The sequence below is a fragment of the Prinia subflava genome, chromosome 6 (assembly GCF_021018805.1).
Source record: "Prinia subflava isolate CZ2003 ecotype Zambia chromosome 6, Cam_Psub_1.2, whole genome shotgun sequence".
Taxonomy (NCBI): domain Eukaryota; kingdom Metazoa; phylum Chordata; class Aves; order Passeriformes; family Cisticolidae; genus Prinia; species Prinia subflava.
In genome coordinates this window covers 32,764,495-32,785,609 of record NC_086252.1, presented here as the reverse complement: position 1 = coordinate 32,785,609, position 21,115 = coordinate 32,764,495, and the positions used below count along the sequence as shown (strand labels likewise).

The 21,115-nt window shown below is 39.4% G+C and overlaps 1 protein-coding gene across 5 annotated transcripts in view; it reads left to right on the top strand.

Annotated features, from left to right (window-relative positions):
- ZRANB3 (zinc finger RANBP2-type containing 3) overlaps nucleotides 1–21,081 on the top strand; it is a 40,203-nt gene extending 19,122 nt beyond the window's left edge. For 3 of the 5 annotated variants that reach the window (XM_063400979.1, XM_063400978.1, XM_063400977.1), the window contains 18 exons: nucleotides 178–356; nucleotides 2,735–2,966; nucleotides 4,661–4,746; nucleotides 6,661–6,832; nucleotides 7,204–7,332; nucleotides 8,167–8,286; nucleotides 9,019–9,138; nucleotides 9,650–9,829; nucleotides 10,612–10,764; nucleotides 11,413–11,881; nucleotides 12,848–13,051; nucleotides 13,492–13,574; nucleotides 14,987–15,088; nucleotides 15,926–16,068; nucleotides 17,402–17,515; nucleotides 18,359–18,746; nucleotides 19,165–19,296; nucleotides 19,630–21,081. In XM_063400979.1, the coding sequence (XP_063257049.1) occupies nucleotides 178–356; nucleotides 2,735–2,966; nucleotides 4,661–4,746; nucleotides 6,661–6,832; nucleotides 7,204–7,332; nucleotides 8,167–8,286; nucleotides 9,019–9,138; nucleotides 9,650–9,829; nucleotides 10,612–10,764; nucleotides 11,413–11,881; nucleotides 12,848–13,051; nucleotides 13,492–13,574; nucleotides 14,987–15,088; nucleotides 15,926–16,068; nucleotides 17,402–17,515; nucleotides 18,359–18,746; nucleotides 19,165–19,296; nucleotides 19,630–19,728 (3,105 nt within the window). In that variant the 3' untranslated portion in view covers nucleotides 19,729–21,081. The remainder of the gene's footprint in view (nucleotides 1–177; nucleotides 357–2,734; nucleotides 2,967–4,660; nucleotides 4,747–6,660; nucleotides 6,833–7,203; nucleotides 7,333–8,166; nucleotides 8,287–9,018; nucleotides 9,139–9,649; nucleotides 9,830–10,611; nucleotides 10,765–11,412; nucleotides 11,882–12,847; nucleotides 13,052–13,491; nucleotides 13,575–14,986; nucleotides 15,089–15,925; nucleotides 16,069–17,401; nucleotides 17,516–18,358; nucleotides 18,747–19,164; nucleotides 19,297–19,629) is intronic. The other 2 variants (XM_063400980.1, XM_063400981.1) reach the window with 2 other exon arrangements.
- The last annotated feature ends 34 nt before the right edge of the window (nucleotides 21,082–21,115 follow it).

Sequence of the window (21,115 nt, the reverse complement as noted above, 5' to 3'; positions counted from 1 at the left end):
TTGTTTCATAAAAGATGATCTGTGGTAACAGAGTGATAATTAAATACATGCTATGTAAGTAGCTCTTTGACTGGATTTCCTTTATTTGGTTCTGTCTTGCATTCTGTTCTGAATGGAATATGCTTTGTGAGCAGAGACTTCTGGTTTTAATGTTGTTCTTTTCTTTTCTTTTCCCAGATGGGACTAGGAAAAACAATCCAAGCAATTGCCATTTCATATTACTATAAAAATGAATGGCCTCTCTTAATTGTAGTGCCTTCCTCCCTGAGATACCCTTGGGTGGATGAGATGGAGAAGTGGATTCCAGAACTCTCTCCAGATGACGTTAGCATCATTCAGAACAAAACTGATATTGGGTGAGTACAGTTTGTTATTCTTCTCTAGAAGGGCTTGCTCACCACCCCCTGCTCAAGCAGGGCCACCCTCTGGGCTACCAGCCACTCCTCCCAGTTTTCTGTTATTGTATTATAGTAGTTACTCATTTTCTTCGAAGTTGAGGGATCTGCTTTTTGCAAAGTAGCAAATGCTTGTCTGCTGAAAATTAGATTACTTCAGAGTGTCTCAGATTGAACATACACAGTTATTTCTCAACTCTGATGAATTCATTAGCTTCTGTAAAACATTTTTGGAGAACTTCTGGTGTACATTACAAAATAAGGAAGTAATTACTGTTAGAATTCCATTTAGCATGCTGAGAAAATTTGTAAGTTCGAATAAGTAATCCCTAAATAACTGAAAAGGTCATCATGACCTACGCTTTCTATCTTTAGACTTAATAGCACAAATTCATCAGAGAAGCTATGTCTTGGGTGTTATTGGAGTAACTTTCCTATTACCCTGAATTGCAAGGGTGGTTTTTGTCTGCTTTGCTGTAAATGACTTGGTTGATTTTATGGTAATGTTTAGATGTTGTTCTAAAACTTCCATGTGAGGGAGACTGATCTTCATGTTTTCTGGGAATATCAGAAAATGACTGCCAAGGTGTGTTGCTTGGAACCTTCCTGGTAACCACAGAAATCCAACTGAAAATGCATTTTGAAAGCTTCATCAAAGGGTAATTCCTAATTTTGATAGGCAAAATTTAAATTCATCACAGGAACACGGAAACTAAAATTAGCTATTTTATTTCAAAGTATTTGTGTAAAAGGCATTCAGTGCTTATAATGCTGGACACAGAAAGGGGAAGTGTGGACTAGGGAAAATGATGGGGAAATTAAAGAAATTAAATTCTGTTCTTTTAAAACTTTTTTTTAAGGAGTAGACCTTAACCATTATTACTTACTTTTATTCAAAAACAAGGGAAGATGAAAACTTGAGTTTCTGCTCATTTAACTCCCAGGAGGCTTCCTAGCTATAAGTGAGGTTGTTGTGGAACTAATTAATATTTTAACATTAAAAAGTGTTTCGTGCTTTTGTAAGAAAATGCAAAAATACAGCTGCCAAACTTGGTTTAGCATTTTGTTAAATTCTGCTTCCATATGTTAAGCTTTGGTTTCTCTCAGTTTAATACTTTGCTTTTCTTCCAAACTTCAAGAACTAAGTTTACTGCTTGAGTGTTAACTTCTTGATTAAAACCGATTTAAATCAACTTGGCATCAGTTCAGGTTCGTAATTTCTGGCCAGATTTGAAAATGGAAGTTTCTTGAATAAATTGGTTCCACTAAAATAAATAAGTTGTTTTTTTTTTAATGTACCCTTGAGAAAGGGCAAGGGAAATTTGTGTTTTCTGGGTTGCTACATGTGATATGTCCAGTGACAGCCAGAGTCTGCAGTGCCCACTGCAGTACCAAGTGCTCAAAGCACTGCACCTTCCATATCCAGGAGCATCAGTGTGTAGCTGCATTTACTTCCTTCCTCTTCAATCCTCAAGGAAACTTCAGCTTGTCTGGTTTCATCACCTCTTGCTCCTACAGAACAAACAGAAGTTATGCCAGCAGAGCACTGGTGTGTGACAGATGGGTAGACCAGCTATGACCCTCATCCTGGTGACTCGTGTGTGGAACAGCTTGGAGTTCCTGTGCTGCTGCTGAAGGGCCACAGTGCTCCCTAGTGATTTTAAAATCAATTCGTGCCTTGGACCTGGATACATCTTGAAATTTGTTATAAAAAGTTCCCTTCAGCCTAAAGACTAATTGTTCATTTTGTGCCATGTTGACTCTCTCCTTTCAGGTTTTTGTGGGGTTTTTTTTGTTTTTTTTGAACAAAAAAAGCTGGATAACAGCTCTGACAGGAATGGTTTTTCCAGGTGATGGGGTTCAGCCCAGTCTGTACTTCGACAGTGCCCGAGTACTCAGGGACAATCTGCTTAATCCTCTCAGGCTGCTGGCGAGGGGACTCTCTGTACCCAGAGCAGCAGAAAGCTTGCACAGACACATCAGGTGTTTGAGTGCTAATAGAGGTCTTGGCTCGTGTGTAACCTTTTGTCCACAAAGTGGATTTTTCCAATGAGATGCCCCTGAAAAGGAGCACAGGGTGAAGCAGTGCATCCAGATAAATGAAATTCCTTTGAAATGCAATGTGTGTCTTCTGAAAATGGTTATGAAATGTGTGTGGTTGAGAAGTGTGAGATGTTTTAAACACCAAAAGCTGTTGTTGTTAGCCTGACAGCCCACATGTCAATCAATCCAAAAGGAGACATACAAACATCTGAGATCAGTTTTTTATAATCTCTCTGCTATATTAGTTATCCCACAATAAAAATTTACTAAGAAAACTTGTGAATTTTCTCTTTCAGGGGAATATCAACGAGCAAAGTAACAATTCTGGGGTATGGGCTGTTAACATCTGATGCACAGACTTTGGTAGACACTTTGTACAGGCAGAACTTCAAGGTGGTTGTGATTGATGAGTCACACTACATGAAATCCAGAAACGCCACCCGTAGCAAGATTTTACTGCCAATTGTGCAGAAAGCCCTCAGAGCTGTTCTCCTTACTGGAACTCCTGCTCTAGGAAGACCTGAAGAGGTATTTGATACGTTGTGCTTTATTTTGGTTTTGTTTTCGAGGATGGTATCAATAATAAATGAACAGGTTTGTTGAATATATGCATTAACATGCAGCACTAGCTGCCTTAAGGAGGACAAGTATAAGAAACTAAACAAATGTCTTTTTGTTGGAATTGATTTACAAACTTTTCTCGAGCACAGGCACAGGTAACTTGAGACAGTGTTTCTTGTGAGGAATTAATCTTAATGTTACAGACTGATTGTTGGGTGAAACAGAAAATAAAGAGCCTAAGAGAGAAGTGTTTGTTTCTCCTGGGTAGGGGATCTTTGGCAGGTAAGATCATGTATTAAATCTTTTACTTCATCATCTGACAAAGGCATAGGTTTATCACTGGTCTTTTGAATATTCCTTATGTTCACTTACGTGGAACAAAATACAGACTGTGCTTGTTGCACATCCAGAATGACAAATTTTCCTTTGAGGGAAGGTCAGTTTATGGAATTAGGGAGGAGCAGAGAGGTAACAAAAACTCTTGGGTTTTATGCTGAACCCAAGACAACTGCCTTTATTTATCAAATGTAGGGGGAAAATGGAATATAAGAGCTGATTTGTATTCAGGGAACTTAAAAGAGTTATATAAATAGTATTTTATGCTTCAGAATTCCTCACTGTGTAAGTAGAACTTATGCCAAGACCCTTTATGAATTTAGTTTGTTCGAAGAGGTGATAACTTGAGGAAGATATCTGTGGTATGGAAAAAGGCTTGGTATATCATGAATATTTATCTAAAAATTGAATATGAATATTTATGTTTATGGGTGTGGATAATTACTAAAACTTCCTGTACAAAGACATTGCAACCAACCCTGGGTGAAGAATTGAAGTTAGAGAGTGTTATACCTTTATATCATGCATGGATACTGAGACCAGAATCATTGTTAAAGGTCTTCGAAGGAAACTCCATACAAGCTGTGGGACCAAAATTCATGACCAAATGGAAAATAATGGAAAATAAAATAATCTGTGATTTTTTTAGTGATACTGATGTTCTTTGGTGGCTTACCAGACAGAGTATATGATGCATTAAATGTCTTTAATCAGTTTTGTGTCATAAGCAGAATCCTTATATAAAGTCTTTAAATGTATAGAAAATTATCTCAGAAGTTAGGAAGCTCTGACAGTATAACAGCTTGTAAAGCAGGATTCTTCCTGGTTAAGGTCATCTAAACTGCTACTTACCTCCTGCTACTTAGCAGGTAAAAAAAGCTGGGAAATTTCTGGTCTGTATTGAAATTGTCCATTTTTTGAAGTAAAAATTAAGAATTTCATGGTTTTTCATGTATTTTAGGAAGCAGACCACTCATGCAATACCTGCACTGAAGTTTTGCAGAAGCCTGTGTACTTGGCAAATGATAAAAATTGTATTTTTAGGAACAACTTCATCTCATCCATGTTTTCTTGTTCAATGTGAGTCTTCCAAGCTGTTACAGTGGTCTGAGTGCTCTGTTCTTTGAGGGCTTCTCACAACTGTCCTCTCTGAAGAGTTCTGTATCCTGTGGAATTTCTTTTGCACAGAGACCACGCTGTGTGATTTTTGTGCAAATATTAAATGTAAACTTAGCACAAGAACCATGTATTGATTATTTCTGATTAGTCTTACACTCACAGGCAATTTTTAATTTTTCACTGTTGCTATTTGATTTTTTATGCAGCTCTTCATGCAGATTGAGGCGCTGTTTCCAAGAAGGTTTGGAACTTGGAATGAATATGCTAAAAAATACTGTGATGCTCGTGTCAGGTATCACTGCCCTTGCTCATTTACATTCTTATGAGTATCTTTGCTTTTTCCTGTCGTGCCAAGAGAGAGAATCAGTAGGAAGCACCTCTACTGCTCAGTCACACCATCTTGCTTTGAAACCCAGGGTCAGCTACAATTTCCTGCATCAAAGAGCATTGGGAAAAGGGTGACACTGATTAAATTAATGAATTAACACTGTTAAAGTTTGAAATAAAGTTGAAGCATCCTGTTAAGTAAAATTATTTATACATTTACTGTTGTTAGTATGAGCTGTGGAGGTTTTACCTTCAGAACTGGAGTTTTTGACTCGCAGTCATGGTCATGTAATGATTTATATCTGTCTTTATTATGGGATCCAGGTTTTTTGCTACCTCACCACATTTGGGTGAGAAAAAAAGTCCAGTACTTTTCTCTGTATTTCACAGGCTGACTGTCTTAGCTAAAAATTTCATATCTACAACTTTGCATGTGTTGAGAATAACAGATTTTTGTCAGCTAAACTGGCTAGCATTTAGATTTAATTTTTACAATAATAATTACATGGTTTCATTTTCATAAAACTTGTTTTTCTCCCTCCATCATATGCACTTTATCAGCATTTAACTTCAAATAACATGGAAGATCACTGTCTAATTTTCAGACAGAGAAATTCTATTTTTTCCATGGTGTTTTGACTGAATGCATCTGTAATTTTCACACCACAAGTGTGCGTGGGTACAGCATGGTTAGCTACTCAATCATAGATGATTATCTTATTTTTGGAATACCATAAATGTAATAAAAATCAAGTTCAGGGTTTGGCAAGCATTCAATGAATAACTTTTTCTCCATGACTTGGCTGGAATAAAACATCCTGTGGTAATAAACTTGATAGGATCATTTTATGCAGCACTTCCTGTGAGAATATGGGTGGTTTTTCCTTAGGTGTCCACAGACACCTGCTTTAAAAATGAAGTCCAAACTATTTCTGTGAGGCTTAGGCTGCTTAGGGTGGAGGGAGGAGGCCTTTATAAGGACAGGCATAAAAATAGACCAAGGAAGGGAGATGAGCAAAAGATGGTGCTGTCTTCCATCTGTGCCATTCCCACTTCACCAGTGCAGAAGGGACTCCCTCAGCCCCTTTCCCAAATGATTATATTCAGCTAATTCAGCTAATTACAACACTGTTGATAAAGTCAATAAGGCTTAAAAATCTCTAAATGATTGTGGGGGTTTCGTGGCTGTTTGTTTGGTCTTTTAATAAAAATTACATGCTTGTAACACACTCTTCTGGCCCTGGAAAATGCTACCTGGGCTTTTCTCCAAATCTGTCATGTTCATTATTTTAGTATCTCCTGGTGATGCTGACAGAGAAAAGCTGCTGTTCCTGCTGCAACACTTCCTCAAAAACAGCAAAGCAAGGAAAGAATAAGGAAAACTGAGTTAATAAATTTCTCTTTTCAGCCTTTAGCTTCTTAATGTTAAACCTTCTTCCTCTATTTAGTTTTGCTTATTAAATAATATTACTTTTAAAGATGATAGCTTAAGCTTTAAATCCTGTCTCTGGCAGTAACTAAGAAGGAATTCTTAGAGAGGGAAAGAAAGGAATATTGATGGTGATATTTGCAGTTTTCATGATGGCTTTCCTGTCTGCAATATAATAAAGATTATTCTCATGGTGGTATATTCTTCTCATTAGTCCATTGAGGCAGGAGTTCCAAAATTACACCTGAAACTTCTGTTTGCTGTGGACAGTGCAGTATGGGCAGCTGGGAATAGACAGAGGATTGTGTGCAGGTGATGGGCAGTGACTCCTGGGAAGTTAAAACACACTTCCATATGCAATAGTGTGCTTTAAAATAATTATGTACTGAAGATTTCTATTGAATTTGGAAGATCTCATGTTTACACTCTGTGTTGATTTATCATTTTCAGGTTTTTTGGTAAAAGAAGGCAATGGGATTGTAGAGGAGCTTCAAACTTAGAGGAACTACACCAACTTTTAAGTGAAATAATGATCAGAAGACTGAAGAATGATGTCCTCACTCAGTTGCCTCCCAAAGTCAGGCAACGTATTCCATTTGACCTCCCACAAGCTGCAGCAAAGGTCATTTTTCCACTTTTGCTAAAAATACATTTGTTAATAACTAGAAATACGTATTTTATGTATGCTTGGTATTATAAGTAGTTACAAAGATTGTGTGAGTATAAAGCAGAGTATCTTTATGTTACTGTTTTTAAAATATAACACAAACAACACTTATACAGTAAATTTTTTTTCATCAATGATAAAATTAGTTCTAATTCTAGTACATTATTCTTTTCTGTCTTCCGATAGATTTTGAATCCTACAGTTACTTTTAGCCAAATTTGATGGAGTTCTCCAAAGTTCCTAAACATTTCACACTTAAAACATACCCATTGAGGTAGAACATGCTGTGTACTCTGTGTCTAACCTCTGGTCTCTTCTGCAATCAGAATCTGAATGCCACTTTTGCAGAGTGGGAGAAATTAATGAGGAGTCTGAGTTCAGATGCCACTGAAAGCCACTTTTCTCAAGTGATGAGTCTGATCACACGCATGTACAAGGAAACAGCCATTGCCAAGGTGAGCCTGCACGTCTTTCCTTTGTATCCCTAAATTATCCAGCATGTGTTTTCAACCTCATAAACCTGGTTTTACTGGCCAGAACACGAGATGAGGTTATTGGGTTTGTTTTATAATTGTGACATGGAGAAACACTCCCTTTTTCCCTGTATGTTTATGGAATAGACAGAACCCATTACAATGAAAAAAGAGATCTGAAGACTACTGCAGTGTATATTGCATAAACTGTTGATCACTGATAAATTTTGTTATTAACTGTCATCATTGCTTTAATAGCTTTTGCAAAAGATACTGAAAATTACATTTGACACAAAAGAATTCTATGAATACTTAAATAGAGGAACATTTTATGATTATGGTATCACGAGCATATCAGACTTATTCTTCCAGTTTTGATATATGGCTCTGTGTGTGTGGATACAGAAGTCCTGATTAAATATTAACTTGTCTGTTTGAAATATGTTTGTTTCTCTTAAATATGGATTAAAACATCAGATAATGATGTCTGAATTAAAAGGGGGTTTATCTACATCTTATTCTGGAAAAAGTGCCATGTAATTATATGCTCTTTTGAGGATAAATGTGGGGCTTTTTCTCTCTCTGAAGGAGTAAGTTAGGGTTCTCAAAGACATCAAGTTGTGATATCTTTTGTAAACAAAATTAATCTGAATTACTTGATTCTTAGCAGTGTCGGGGTTTGATAAAGTCTTATATGGATAACAAAAGATATGGAAATTTACTGTTTCCTCTTACAAGGAATTGAAAGACATGAAAATAAAAATTGTCTTTTTGAACATTTTGTGTGGGTCACTAATGAAAACACTCTCACTGCAGGCAGGAGCAGTCAAGGACTACATCAAGATGATGCTTGACAATGACAAACTGAAGTTCCTTGTGTTTGCCCATCACCTGAGCATGCTGCAAGCCTGCACAGAGGCAGTGATAGAGAGCAAGGTAAAGCTTTAACAGATGTGCACACAGATTTACCTGCACTTACGCGAGTGCTGTCAGCTGTGTTTGATCCAGCACAGCTGCACACCACTACAGGAGTGGAAGGGTTTTGTGTGTATACAGATCAGTGCCACTGCATTAAAGGGATCATGTGGTTCTGAAGAACTGCTTTGTGTTTAAGGATGATGTAAACACACTTGTATCTGGTAGGACTTGATTATTATTATTAAATCAATGTTGTAGGCAGTTGTTTTCCAAATTTTTCTACCAATATGCTTCTGTCTATTTTTGAGGGGTTTAACTGCACGCTTTCATCCCACCTGAATGTTTGATTCAAAGCAGTAAAAATGTTTGCAAACAGCTTTGACCTTATTTGGATCATGGACTCTTAACTATTGTTAGGTAATGGTGACTAACTGCTATTTTGTATTTTCATTCTTTTTAACTGTTTGGAATTTTAAAAAATGGTGTCAGGTCAGATTCTTCTGTATAACATTCCATTTTAAGACCCCATGTTCATTCTGTCTTCTACTTTTCCAAACAGTGAATATAAACTCTACACTTCTGTAGATAGATATTTAATTTTAAATCAAAGGGCAAAAGAGTGCTGATGTATCCTGATCCCCATGACAGGAATAGAACAGTCCTTTTCCTGTTTTTATGGGGGGACAGGGAGGGATTTGGTCTGAAAACAGACACTGGTGATGCCGTGTGGTCTCTGTTCTGATGTTCCAGGCTCGCTACATCCGGATAGATGGGAGTGTTCCCTCTGCAGAGAGGATTCACCTCGTCAATCAGTTCCAGAAGGACCCCGAAACCCGGGTTGCTATTTTGAGTATTCAGGCAGCTGGTCAGGTGGGGCAGAACAGAAATATGTGAACTAATCCACTTGGAGAATATAGCTACTGAAATAATTGATGCCTGAAGTGGTTTACTGAAGGCAATTTATCTTTGTGCAATTCGTCCTTTGTAGACCCTGTGCTCATTTCTTTGCACTAATCATGTTAACTGTTCTAAGCCTTTGTTGAATTTATTTGAGCTAAATTATGATAAGCAGCAGTATCTCATTCTTGAATAATTAGAAAAACTCCATTTCTCTAAAAGAAATAGATTAATAAGAAATAGATCTTATTCCATAATGAAAAGCAATGTGCAATCTTTGCACAATATTGAAGTATTTTTTGAATTTGAGGCCCAAGAAAGAATCACTAAAATAAACTCATCTGCTGTTGAGGACCACCTCAGCCACCCTCTTATTTCCATATTAAAATGTCCTGTACAACCTTTAGCTCGTTAAAGCTAATCAGGTAATCAATTTGTGTGTGTGGTATCTTTTTTAACGAATGCATGTGGTTACTCTGCCTAGGGTTTGACATTCACTGCTGCCACTCACGTGGTGTTTGCTGAGTTATACTGGGATCCAGGCCACATCAAGCAGGCCGAGGACAGAGCGCACCGCATCGGGCAGTGCAGCTCCATCAACATTCACTTCCTCATCGCCAGGGGAACCATGGACACGCTCATGTGGGCCATGCTCAACCGCAAGGTGGGTCAGGGCTGCCTGCAGGGGCTGCACTGCAGAGCCACAGGGCTCTCCTTTAGCTGGAACACTCTCTAAGACAAATGGATACCCCTGCAATGCTGACCGTCAGAATGCCCCTGTTTGCTCTGATTCAGTCTTTTCTAGCTTTTTGCTCTTTGTTCAAGATGCAAAGATGAAGAGTCTTTGCCAAGGGGAACGGGCTGGTTCATATCCACAGGAGATGGTTGTGTTATCTCTCTTTATTGCTGCTGTTCAATTTACAATTTTAAAGCATTCCAGCATTCTGCTCACTCATACGAGATGGAATTTGTTGTGAGTTGGTTTTTTTTAATAGAATGAATGTTGTGCCTAAACTAAGCTTCGTTTCTGAGAGGCAGAGGCATTCTTAGGTAATTCTTTTTCAGTAGGTCCAAGATGACACTAATCTTTTCTTCTGTTGCCATTTTCCACAAATATCACCCAGTTGTTGTTAGCAGCTGGAGAATCATAGAATGGTTTAGGTTGGAAGGGTCCTTAAGCTCATCCTGCCTGGTGCTTTATGAGGCTCCTTAAACATGGCACAGGTGGGGCTCAGTAATTCAACATCAATTTACCTTACAGGTTCTGTCACTAAATAATCCTGCCTGTATTTGTCTCCACATGCCAAGCAAAACATGTTAAGGCTGTTAGAGATGTACACAGTGAATATGTCCTCTTTTATCTTCAATAAATATTGACATTTTGTGTACAGCTTCACTGGCTGGAGGGTGCTAAATACGGCACTTAGCATTATTGTCTTCCTGCAGGCCAAAGTCACAGGCAGCACCTTGAATGGCAAGAAAGAGAAAATGCAGGCTGAAGAAGGTGATAAGGACAAATGGGATTTTTTGAGTTTTGCTGAGACCTGGACCCCAAATGAAAGTCTGGAAGATCCCCAAAATGGACTTTTATTTACTCATGTAAGACTTGAAATTTTTTTTCTGTTTCCTTTCATTTTAAAAAGAATTGTAGTAGTCATTTACTTCAGCTTTCAGTGTACTTCAGACATTACTAATGGAGAAACACCAAAAAAGTAGGAAAAAATAATGTAAATTCCATTTTAAAACTTAGGTGAAGTTGGGAAAAGTGATCTGTGGGAAATAAATGTCATCTACATCTTGTGATGGGTCCTTATGTTATGTTTAGGTGACTGAGCCACCCTCAGAGTCAGATAAGACCAAGTAATTCCTGTTCAAATTACATCCTTGTTAACTGTGCTGAATTAATTTGACTAATATTGACTAATTTGATTAATTTGACTAATATTGAAAACAGTGTTTGAAAGCCTTTCCTTGTAATGGGCATCTTCAAAAAAGGCAGACAGCCTACCACTCCTGTGTATCTGTTTTCTGGTAGTGCCATTTCAGGCTTTTCAGGAGAATATTGAAAATAGCTTTCTGAAATCAGGAGAGGAATGTTAAATTGCTTTTTCTGCTCACCGTTACTGAAGTTACCTTTTGTTACAAATACCTTTTATTTAACAGTTTCTGATGCAGTCATAAGTGGGGCTTAGAGGTCTTTTACAACCTAAGTGATCCTGTGATTCCTATTCCTTTCCTCTTCCCTAGTTTGAAAAGGACAAACAGCATGACATACGTTCCTTCTTTTCCCCCAAATCCTCCGTGGAGAAGAAACGCAAAAGATTTTCTGGTGATGAATTGTTACATAATGATTCAGAATCTTCTGCAGTCCCAAAAGAAGAGGATGCAGAGAAGAGCGATGAAAACCTGGATTCCACAAGGATAAGTGAGGTGGAGACAATTTGTGATGAAGATACTCATGAACATGAACCCAAGAGAGCAAAGAGCTCAGGTGGATGGACCCCAAGCAGCTCCAGTGATAAAAAGAAAACATCTTTGACTGGAAAAAAGCCTTCTTTGTTTTCAGAAAAAACCAGTGAACTCCATCCTTGTGGCTTAAACACTTCAAGTGAAAGTACAGCTTTAAGTAAAGTTTGGCACTGCAGTGCTTGCACTTACATTAACAATGCTCTGCTGCCTTACTGCGAGATGTGCCATTGCCCCCAGAGCAGGGAAGGTGAGTAAGGGGTGCTGCAGAGGGAAAGATGCATTTCTCTTTGCAGTTGTCATCAGGTGCAGAAAACACAGGTTTTTTTGAACCTATGAGTACACAGAAGTCCAGGAAAATATGAAGAATTGTGTCTTTACATGAACAAGTACTCCTCAAGTGATCCTCCTCAGTCTTGATTTCCCCCAGGATCTTTTACATGAGCCTAACTTGAAAAAAGTGAAAAATGCCGATAGAATGTTAACAGAATATAAATTCCATAAGGAAGAATATGTCCTCTGTTTTCTTTGCAGCAAATGTCCCTCTCATCTCCCTGGAGATTTATAGTCATTCTGAATACAATTAAACAGCAAGACTTTTCTTTACCTTTCAAAACTAAGCAGTGTGGTGTTGGAGTTTTATTAACTTGAGCATTGTGTATTTGTCATGAGAGGCATTATCTGAAAAATATGGCTTTTCTTTCTCACCAGCTCACAGTAGATTTCTTTTACTGAAATTTATTTAAGCTATCTGGAAAATTAATGAAACGTTTTTATAAATATATGCCGATATTTGTCATTTCAGTTGCAAAGCCATGGGTAAAGTTCTTTTTACTTTTTTATTTATTTAAATCTCTGGGCTTGTTCAAATAAGGACAACTGCTGAGTTTCACAGCTATAAATCAATGCCTGGAAAATTATTTTGTGTGTGTATGGTATACAGTAACTATAATATAGAATTGCTAACTGCATTGTTTATTACATACATATTTTGACATTAATCTGGGTGCACAGGATTACGTAAATTAAAAGCTTTGTTCCATGTGTTTGTTCTTCTACTATAAAGTTAGCTCTAACTTCCTAAGTGGTTGCACCATAGTAACATTAGAGAATGCAGAGCCATTTCTTTGTATTTCAGTGATGTGTTCATGTCTCAGATGTGTTGTGGGGTACCTGCCAGGTAACACAAATCACTGCTGTGCTTGTTTCCCTTCAGGTGAGAGATGTGGTGAAGCTCCCAGGAGCCAGACTGAGGAGGGAGTGTCAGAGCAGCCCAGGAGAGATGCAGAGAGAGCAGAGGACAGTGCTGAAGGCAGAAGAGGAAATTTGGGGGAATTGGGGGCCCAGCAATCTCTTGAAATCAGAGAACAGGAAACTGTTGGCACTGAAAATGAAGAAAGTGAAAAAGAATGTGGAGAAGGTAAAGTGGGACTCTGAAAGAACAATTCTGTCCCATTGTGAAACTGAATTAAAGGCCTCTGGCATGCAAAATGGCTTTTAAATAAAAACCTACCCCTCTGAAACAGAAGTACAAACACCAGCATGGGACCTTCTCATTTTGGCCTGGGACATTTGTTGAATTTTGATGCTGGATAAGCCCAGCCTTTCCCCAGAGCTCCTGGAGCAAAGCAGAGCTGGGAATGTGGATGGTTTGACTGGAACTCGGGACAGACACAGGCAAAACAGACGATGGCTTCAGGAGAAACAGAAAAATAAATACACAAATACCTTCATAGTTTGCTGCTTGAGCTCTGCACCTCATGTTGTTCTGGAATTACATACATATTTAAATATTATTTTTAATGTCAGAGTGGAATGAATGAATGAAAATCTTTAATGCCAACATTTTTTCTGTTGTAGATAAATCAGACACATTCCAAATATATGATGGGCTTATGTTTTGTGCAAGCAGGCATACTGATAGAATCCACCTCTATACAAAGGTAAACATGAAATATGGATGGTTATTGTCATTTTAAAGTTGCAAAGGAAAATGTTGTCCTATGAAATGTTTCTGTATGCTCTCCTCTGTTATGTTTGATGTGAAAGCAGTAGTATTTTTGTATTAACTGAAATGTACAAAAATTAGATAGTTTATCATTCTAGTTCTTTTTCTCAATGGAATTAAGTAATAATTCCTTACTTTCATAACTTCCAACGCTTCTCTTGGCTTACAAAATCGGGCTAATACAAGAAATCATCTGTTAGAAATGCCAGTGGCAGTTGTTTAAAACTCCTTTTTTTATTACTAGAGTGTCTTACCACAAAATAACTTGACTAGAATAACATTCAAAATTCAAATTAAAAATGACAGTACATCCTAACACACTAAGTAAGTAAAATACTGCCACCCCCTTTTCAGAAAGCTCAACATGGGTGCTATGTGTAAGTCAGTAACTTGCTGAATAAAGCACATTATCATTAACCTGCAGTGCTGACCGGGCACAGAAACCAGCAGCTGGCAATTTTCCAGTCATTATTCAAGGGGAGGTCAGGACTTCCCAATTTCTTCTTTCAAGTGATGGGAAAATCTCTTCAAATTACTGAGTGAATCAGTGTATGCAGGGGCCACTAAAGCAGCACAGATAACTGAGGGCAAATCTTTGGGATGAGACATTTTTATGAGGCTGATGCAGCTGGGAAAAGTTGAAAGGAGTCAAAAAGTCCTCTTGTATCTCTAAATCTGTTAAATGTACTTACAATATATGCTGCTGCCTAGCTTCACATATTTTATTCAAAGATACATTTTGGGTGGGTTTTGGGCAATTGTCTGGTTTGGGGTTTGCTGGGATTAAAGATTAATTTTGCCAGATACTGCACAAAATCTGCTGAATGGTGAGACACCAGGGAATTCTGCTTTGACTCCTCTCAAAGGCTTGTGAATCATCAATAAGTTCCTTGGCCAGATGTACCCACTGGGACAACTTAGACCTTTAAAAATTAAGTAGAGAACTTTTTCAGACATTAAAAAGAAGTATGATAAACAACGTTCAAGAATTCATATTTTAAATTGTAATGAAGTGATATTCTCCTATCTCCAATCATTCATTCCCCTTAGAATCCAGTCAAGAGGATTGTAATTTCAGTTTAATATAAGGCAGTTTGTGTGTCTGAACTATTTGCAAAGAAAAAAATCAGATCTATTAAGTTAAAATGTTCAGCCTTGTTACTTTTAGGTAGATTAATATGAATCATCTTTCCTGCATTTTTGCTGTTATCTCTGTGCCTTATTGTTAATTCTGGAAAAATTTGACCTTGAGGGGCTAAATTTAGTAGAAAGGGAGGAGAATTCACTTGAAACAGATTACTTTTTGTGCAACACTGCATCTGTAAACAAAACTGTTTGCTTGTCTAGGATGGTGAACCACTGAATCATAATTTCATTCCATTGGACATACAGCTGGATAACTGGGAAGATTTACCAGAAACTTTCCAGAATAAAAAAAATCGTGCGTTGGTAAGAACATGTTCTACTGGCACAGCAATATAATATTTAATGCAGAAGAAGATGACTTACTTTTTTTAAATAAATGCAGAATTCTGACAGGCCTTGGGATATAGGCATAAGTTCATCAAAGCAGTCTTACAGATGTTTTGATGTGAATATTAATTATGCAGTCTGTTACTCTGGCAAATTATTGTGCCTCCTCTTCACATTGCAGTAGAAGGAATCAGTCAGGCATCATTTTATTCCTCATTTACAGGATTAGTTCCTAACTTTCATAAGTCAACAAAATAACTTCTTAAAGGTTCTGAATTAAGTGGAGCACACTAAATAAGAATGTTCTAGATTGTATCAGAGCTGCAGGCCTCACTCTCTCCCTCTGGTGTGCTAACAGTTTGCAAAGCAGTGTCAGGCATGGCTCCACAGACATTCAGTTAATTCAGGAATAAAGATCCCGTTCTTAATGGGGTTTGAGAAGAACACTGCAAACACAAGTACTCAAGTAAGGAAATCCAGATTTAAACTGGATGGGAAATATCATCTGCCTGACTTAAAATCTGATTTTCCAAGCAGAAAACCATCATGTAGGAATAAAACCGATTCTTTCTGTAGGTTCTCCAGCAAGGTTGGAATTTAAATTTGTGTTGGGGATACCTGACTGATTCACCAGGTGTTGTGTGAAGCAGCTGCTGAGTGGGTTCCACAGATGGGGGTGAGGGTATGAGGAGTTACCTGAAAGCGCCATCTCTGATTGTAGGAGCTGTTTCCAGCCAGTGCAGGATGCAATTATCAATGTAATTAGCTCTGTGCAAAGCCTCTCCTGCTGCTGACTGTTGTGTCCTCTGCCAGATCCTGAGGTTTGTGAAAGAGTGGACTCATCTAACAGCAATGAAACAGAAGATTGTCAGAAAAAGTGGTCAGCTATTCTGTAGTCCCATTCGTGCTGCAGAGGAGCTGTCTAAAAAGCAGTCGGTGGGTGGCAGCACAAAGAGGTATGTGAGGTTTGGTTTTAATTCCTCCTATAATTACTGCAGGAAGTTTGATTTATTTAATGTGACCTTCAGTGGAATGATGCTAAGTCTGAACTGGACATTCAGTGAGTGACAGAGGCAGGCAGGCCTGCTGCTGGATCTGCTGGAAGTGTCTCCTTGCCTGCCCAGCTCTGTGCCCCACTCAGCAGCTGCTCTGCCTCTGCTGCACGTTTCAACATCTGGAACTTGCCAGGTGTTTTTAAAGGAAAAACCCTGACCTCAGGGCCACAACAGAAAAGGAAGGTCAAAGCATCTTGTTTTCCCCACTTGGAAGCAGAAATCAATTATTAGTTGCCATCAATGAGACAATATTTTATTAATAATTCACAGCCCTAACCCTTTGCAGTTCTTGTTTTTTCTTTAAGCAGTTCTGTTCTCTGTGGGTGACATTTCTCAAAACTGTGTCTCCCTTTGCTGAGTGTCACTGAAAAGGGCTGGTGTTTGATCCTTGTTAAAACCTAAATGTACCTTTGATTCCCTTTCTGTCCTTTTTCTGATGTGGTCTTCCTTGACAGACATTTGTAGCCTCAGTGTTGTCATTGCTCTGCACAGAGCATGTCATGCAAACCATCTAAAACCTTCTTATTCCCTTCAATCCCTACTGTAAATTCCTCAGGATGACTATTTTGGCTAGAATTAAGTAAATAAATAGTTTGTAATTCCAGTAATATAAGAAGCAGAGGGTAATGTGTTTGTTAACCTCTTGCCTGATTGTGTCCCTCCATAAAGTGTAGGAAAAATCTGTGAATGGTGTGAGAAAAAGCACCAGGACCTACAGCAGCCTTGTGATGGGGTGTAGGGTTTGGCAGATGATCAGAGCTGTCCTCAGAAGGAGTTGTCTGAATAGTGATTTCTGTGAAGCAATCTTAAGTTTTTATCTAAGAGCAGTTGTGTTTTACAGGGTTTTACATGAAAATAAAGTGGGGAAATGAAACATAACTGATGGAGTAAGGAATCTCCAGAGCTTGTAAAACTTCCTGGATTATCCAATGTCACTGAGACTTCACCTAACTGAAACAAAATGCCTTTCAGGTTTCACTGTCAGGCAGTATCAAACTGCAGTCATTTTTTAATTGTTAGACACAAACCAACTTACTGTTCACTGGTTAGAATTCACTTTTACAAAAAGATATTTAATATGGAAGTAGATGTAGCACATTTTCCCAAACTTTCATTTCTCATCCAGAAAATGAGTAGTGTTTGGAGAGAACGTGCTGCACCCATGTTGCTGCAGCCCAGAGTGCTGTTCCTGGAGGGACAGTGCTCCCTTTGCTGACAGATTTGTCCCTCTCAGGTATGTGACCAGGGAGGACGTGGCAGCAGCTGCGCTCTCCAAGGCCAGCAGCAGCGGGGGCAGCGTCCGCCTCATCTCCAGAGAAATGGGGGCTTCTCCTCAACCATCCACAAAGTAGGTTTATTAATGCACTAGGAGGATGAAGTTCTTTTGCCACATTTTTTTTTAATGGTAGTAAAATTATTTGCTGAGTGTCTGCTTTGCTGAAGTACTGTAGTTAGATAAGAAACTTGCTGTAGTGCTAATGAGCTCTGGTTTATTCTTCTAACAATTTAGATTTCATTTGTGTCTGCTGACAGACCTGCTAATTAACTGAGTCTGACTAAAACAAAACAAGAGAATAGTTATGTGAATCAGTCAGAGAAAAGAATGTCAGCTCAGCCCTCCTGTGAGGTCAACATCAAACTGGGGACACAGGATTTGTTCCTATTTTGCCTCAGAATTTAAATTAAAAAGGGAACAAAGAAATTTTTTTGGAAAATTCCAAAAAGGAATTGCCCTTTAAAAAAATTTTCTTTAATGAGCACTGTGTATCCTGCTTTGTTTTGAGTAGAATTTGATAGACTGTCATGAATATTGTAAAGGGAAACCAGGATCCTTCCTTTATTATTTATGCTGAAGAAGGGGCTGAAACATTTTACTTTTGTGTGTGTACATGCCTGATAGAAATTACATGTCTTTATAGATACAGCATTATTTCAGCTAATAACTGAGTGTAGTAAGATGTGCAGAAGGAAAATCTGACTTATCTTGCCAAATTTTGTTTAAATGGGAATGTAAGCCAAGTAAAGGATTTGCACTGCGCACGTATCAATCTGAGCAAGGTATTATTTCAGCTGAAATGATTTTTCAGAACATAAAAGATATCCAGTTGAAATACACAGTGCATAAAGCCCCATGGACTAGGCTGCTGAATCCATCACTCACTCAGGGCTGTACTTTGCTCTCTGCCATCAGACTGCTTTCAGAAACTGGAGATGATCCCTCAGCCCTTGCTCCAGGGCAGATGGAGGCTGGAAGCTGCTCCCTGTCCAGAGGGTACCTGCAGGCCCTGGACAAGCAGGGGACCCCGCTGTGTCTGAGCTGCCAGCAGCCCACGGCTCAGCCCGCGCCCGGCTGCCCGGCCTGGGACACGCGCTTCTGCTGCCACGCCTGCCAGGAGGACTTCTCCATCCGCTCCAGCCAGAGCTACCTGCGCTCCAGGGTGTTCCAGGTGGAGCACGGCGTGTGCCAGCGCTGCCAGCACAACGCCCACGAGCTCTACCTCAGCGTCAGGGACGCGCCCGGGAGCCGGAGGAAGGAGCTGCTGGAGAGCTCCTGGATGTCTCACCTTCCCCTGGGGCAGGTGATGGTTCTGCGCTTTCGGCAGTAACAGCTGCTCTGTCTATAGGGAGTTCAGAGACAGCCAAAACTCTTCTTACAGATTTAAGATAGAAAGGTCACCTGGCACCAACAACAGAAAAAGAAAAAACAAGTCCTTAAGAACAAATTAACTAAATCCTATTGTGTTCTAACACCTCTTAAAGGCACAGGCATCAGAGCTCTGATTCTGCAGGGAGGTGCATGTACAGCCAGGGCTGGGTGAAAACATGCCAACCACTTACCGCTTGTCCAATGGGAGTAACTAAAAAATGCCACGGCTGGCTTTCTTTATCTTGATGAGAACTATAGCTAGCTACTTCCCAGAAGTTCCTTGTTGCTCCAGCAGGGTGTTCATGTAGCTGAGGAGTGTCTCACGCTGCCGTGTCCCTTGTGTGCTGCAGCTGAATGAGATGATCCGGAGCCCGGTGGAGGGGCAGTTCTGGCAGGTGGACCACATCCGGCCCGTGTACAGCGGAGGAGGACAGTGCTCCCTGGAGAACCTGCAGACCCTGTGCACAGCCTGCCACAGGGAGGTCAGTATGTGCAGCCACGAGTCCTGGCCCTCTCACAGGCAACAGCAGGGGAAAACTGCCCTTGGGCTCCTCCTCAGCCCTGCTCCCTCCTGCTGCAGCCCCCAGCGCTCACAGCCTCTCCCTCCCATGCAGCCAAGGTGGAACGGCAGCAGTAAACTCTTACACTGTGACAGTTTCCTCTGGATTTGGGGAAATGTTGCCTTAATAAACACTTGCATTTCATCATGCTGTCTGCTGCAAACTAGACGGGAATTTAACCGTGGGCTAATGCTTTCTGCTGGACGTGGTGCCAAGTATCAATACTCACTGAACCAACCTGTCTCTCTTTTGCAGAGAACTGCACAACAGGCCAAGGAAAGAAGCCAGCTGAAGAGAAGGTCTTTAGCTACAAAGTATGGCTGTGATATCACCAAATTTTTTGTGAAGAAGTAAAATGCACAATACATTCAGGTACATTGTAACTGTGAAACCAACAGTGTTTTCCTCTTGCACTGATTTAACAAATTTCTGTATCATGCTGTTGGTACAGAGAAGAAAATAAGGAATTAAACCAATCAAATCATCTGTACATTGAAAATACCTGATCATCACGGTTTTATATGGCCTTGGTTTGAAGCTGAATTTCTGTGTGTAACTTCAATGCCATTCTGAAACAAGTTTCCTCTTGTAGGGTAGTTAATTCTGCAAGAACTTAAGGAATTTCTGCTGGTGGTATTGCAGGGTTCAGTGGTATTGAGAACTTCATGGACCTAGAAGATGTCTTCGTTTTAATTCTTTTTGTTGCTGACGTACCAAAACCACAGAACAAAACACAGTGATTATGACAAAAGCTAGCACAAGTGATTTCTCTCCTCCAGTGCTGCTCACCCACCCAAGGCTGACTCTTGGCATGGACCTGACTTACAGCACTCTGGCATTTCAAATTGATGTCAGCTGAATTCCAGTTTTACTTAAACCAGCTTGTAGTGAAATGTTACTCAGGATACGAAACATTAAATATTAGCAATTACCTCATCAAAGGTAGTTTCTGGGAAATGCTACAGTCAAATTCTCCTTAATGAGATGGCAGAGATGCTGGTAATTTTGGACTGCTTACCTGGCTTGCTTTACAGTTACTTTAAATAAATACAGTTCTTTCTCCTGGTGCTTTTTAATGCTCTGTCTCTCCTCACTTCTTGAATGCTGAGTTGTAAGCTCATAAAGCAGAGCTGTGCACAGTACATCATCTGACAGTGCAAGGCGGCAACTTTGACTACAGCTACTTAAAATAAGCTTGAGTTATCCTTCTGAGAAAAATACTTAAAAGTTGTAACTCTTGAACAGAGAAAAAGACTGTTTAAGACAAGGTAGTTGCATGAGTGCACCATTTGCTACAGTCACACTAACAGGCCTTTAGCTGTGGTGTCTGAGTATGATCAAGGAATCACCTCTCCAGCAGTTTAAAGGATCAGGCAGGAAGAGCCTGATAACCAAGCATGAGAAACTTTCAATTTCTACAGTCTTGACAAGAGGCCACACTGCAGTGTAATATTTCATTAGAGAGGAAGAAACCAAGAGCGTTGGGGAAGCTGAACCGAAATTTTACTTGTCAGTAAATCAGGAAGTACCTGGGGTAATGAATTTTAAAGAAGCCACAGTTAAACAGCAGCTACATTGTACTTACCTGATGTCTGAGGAAACACACCAACAGCCTGGAAAACAAGGTCTGTGACAAGGTTTTACGGAAAAATCTATTTCTACTTCATAGAACTTTATGTGAGGAAAAGACTCTGATCCCTGTCCCCTCTAAGAAGTTTTAGGGTAGCACCTGGGATCCTGC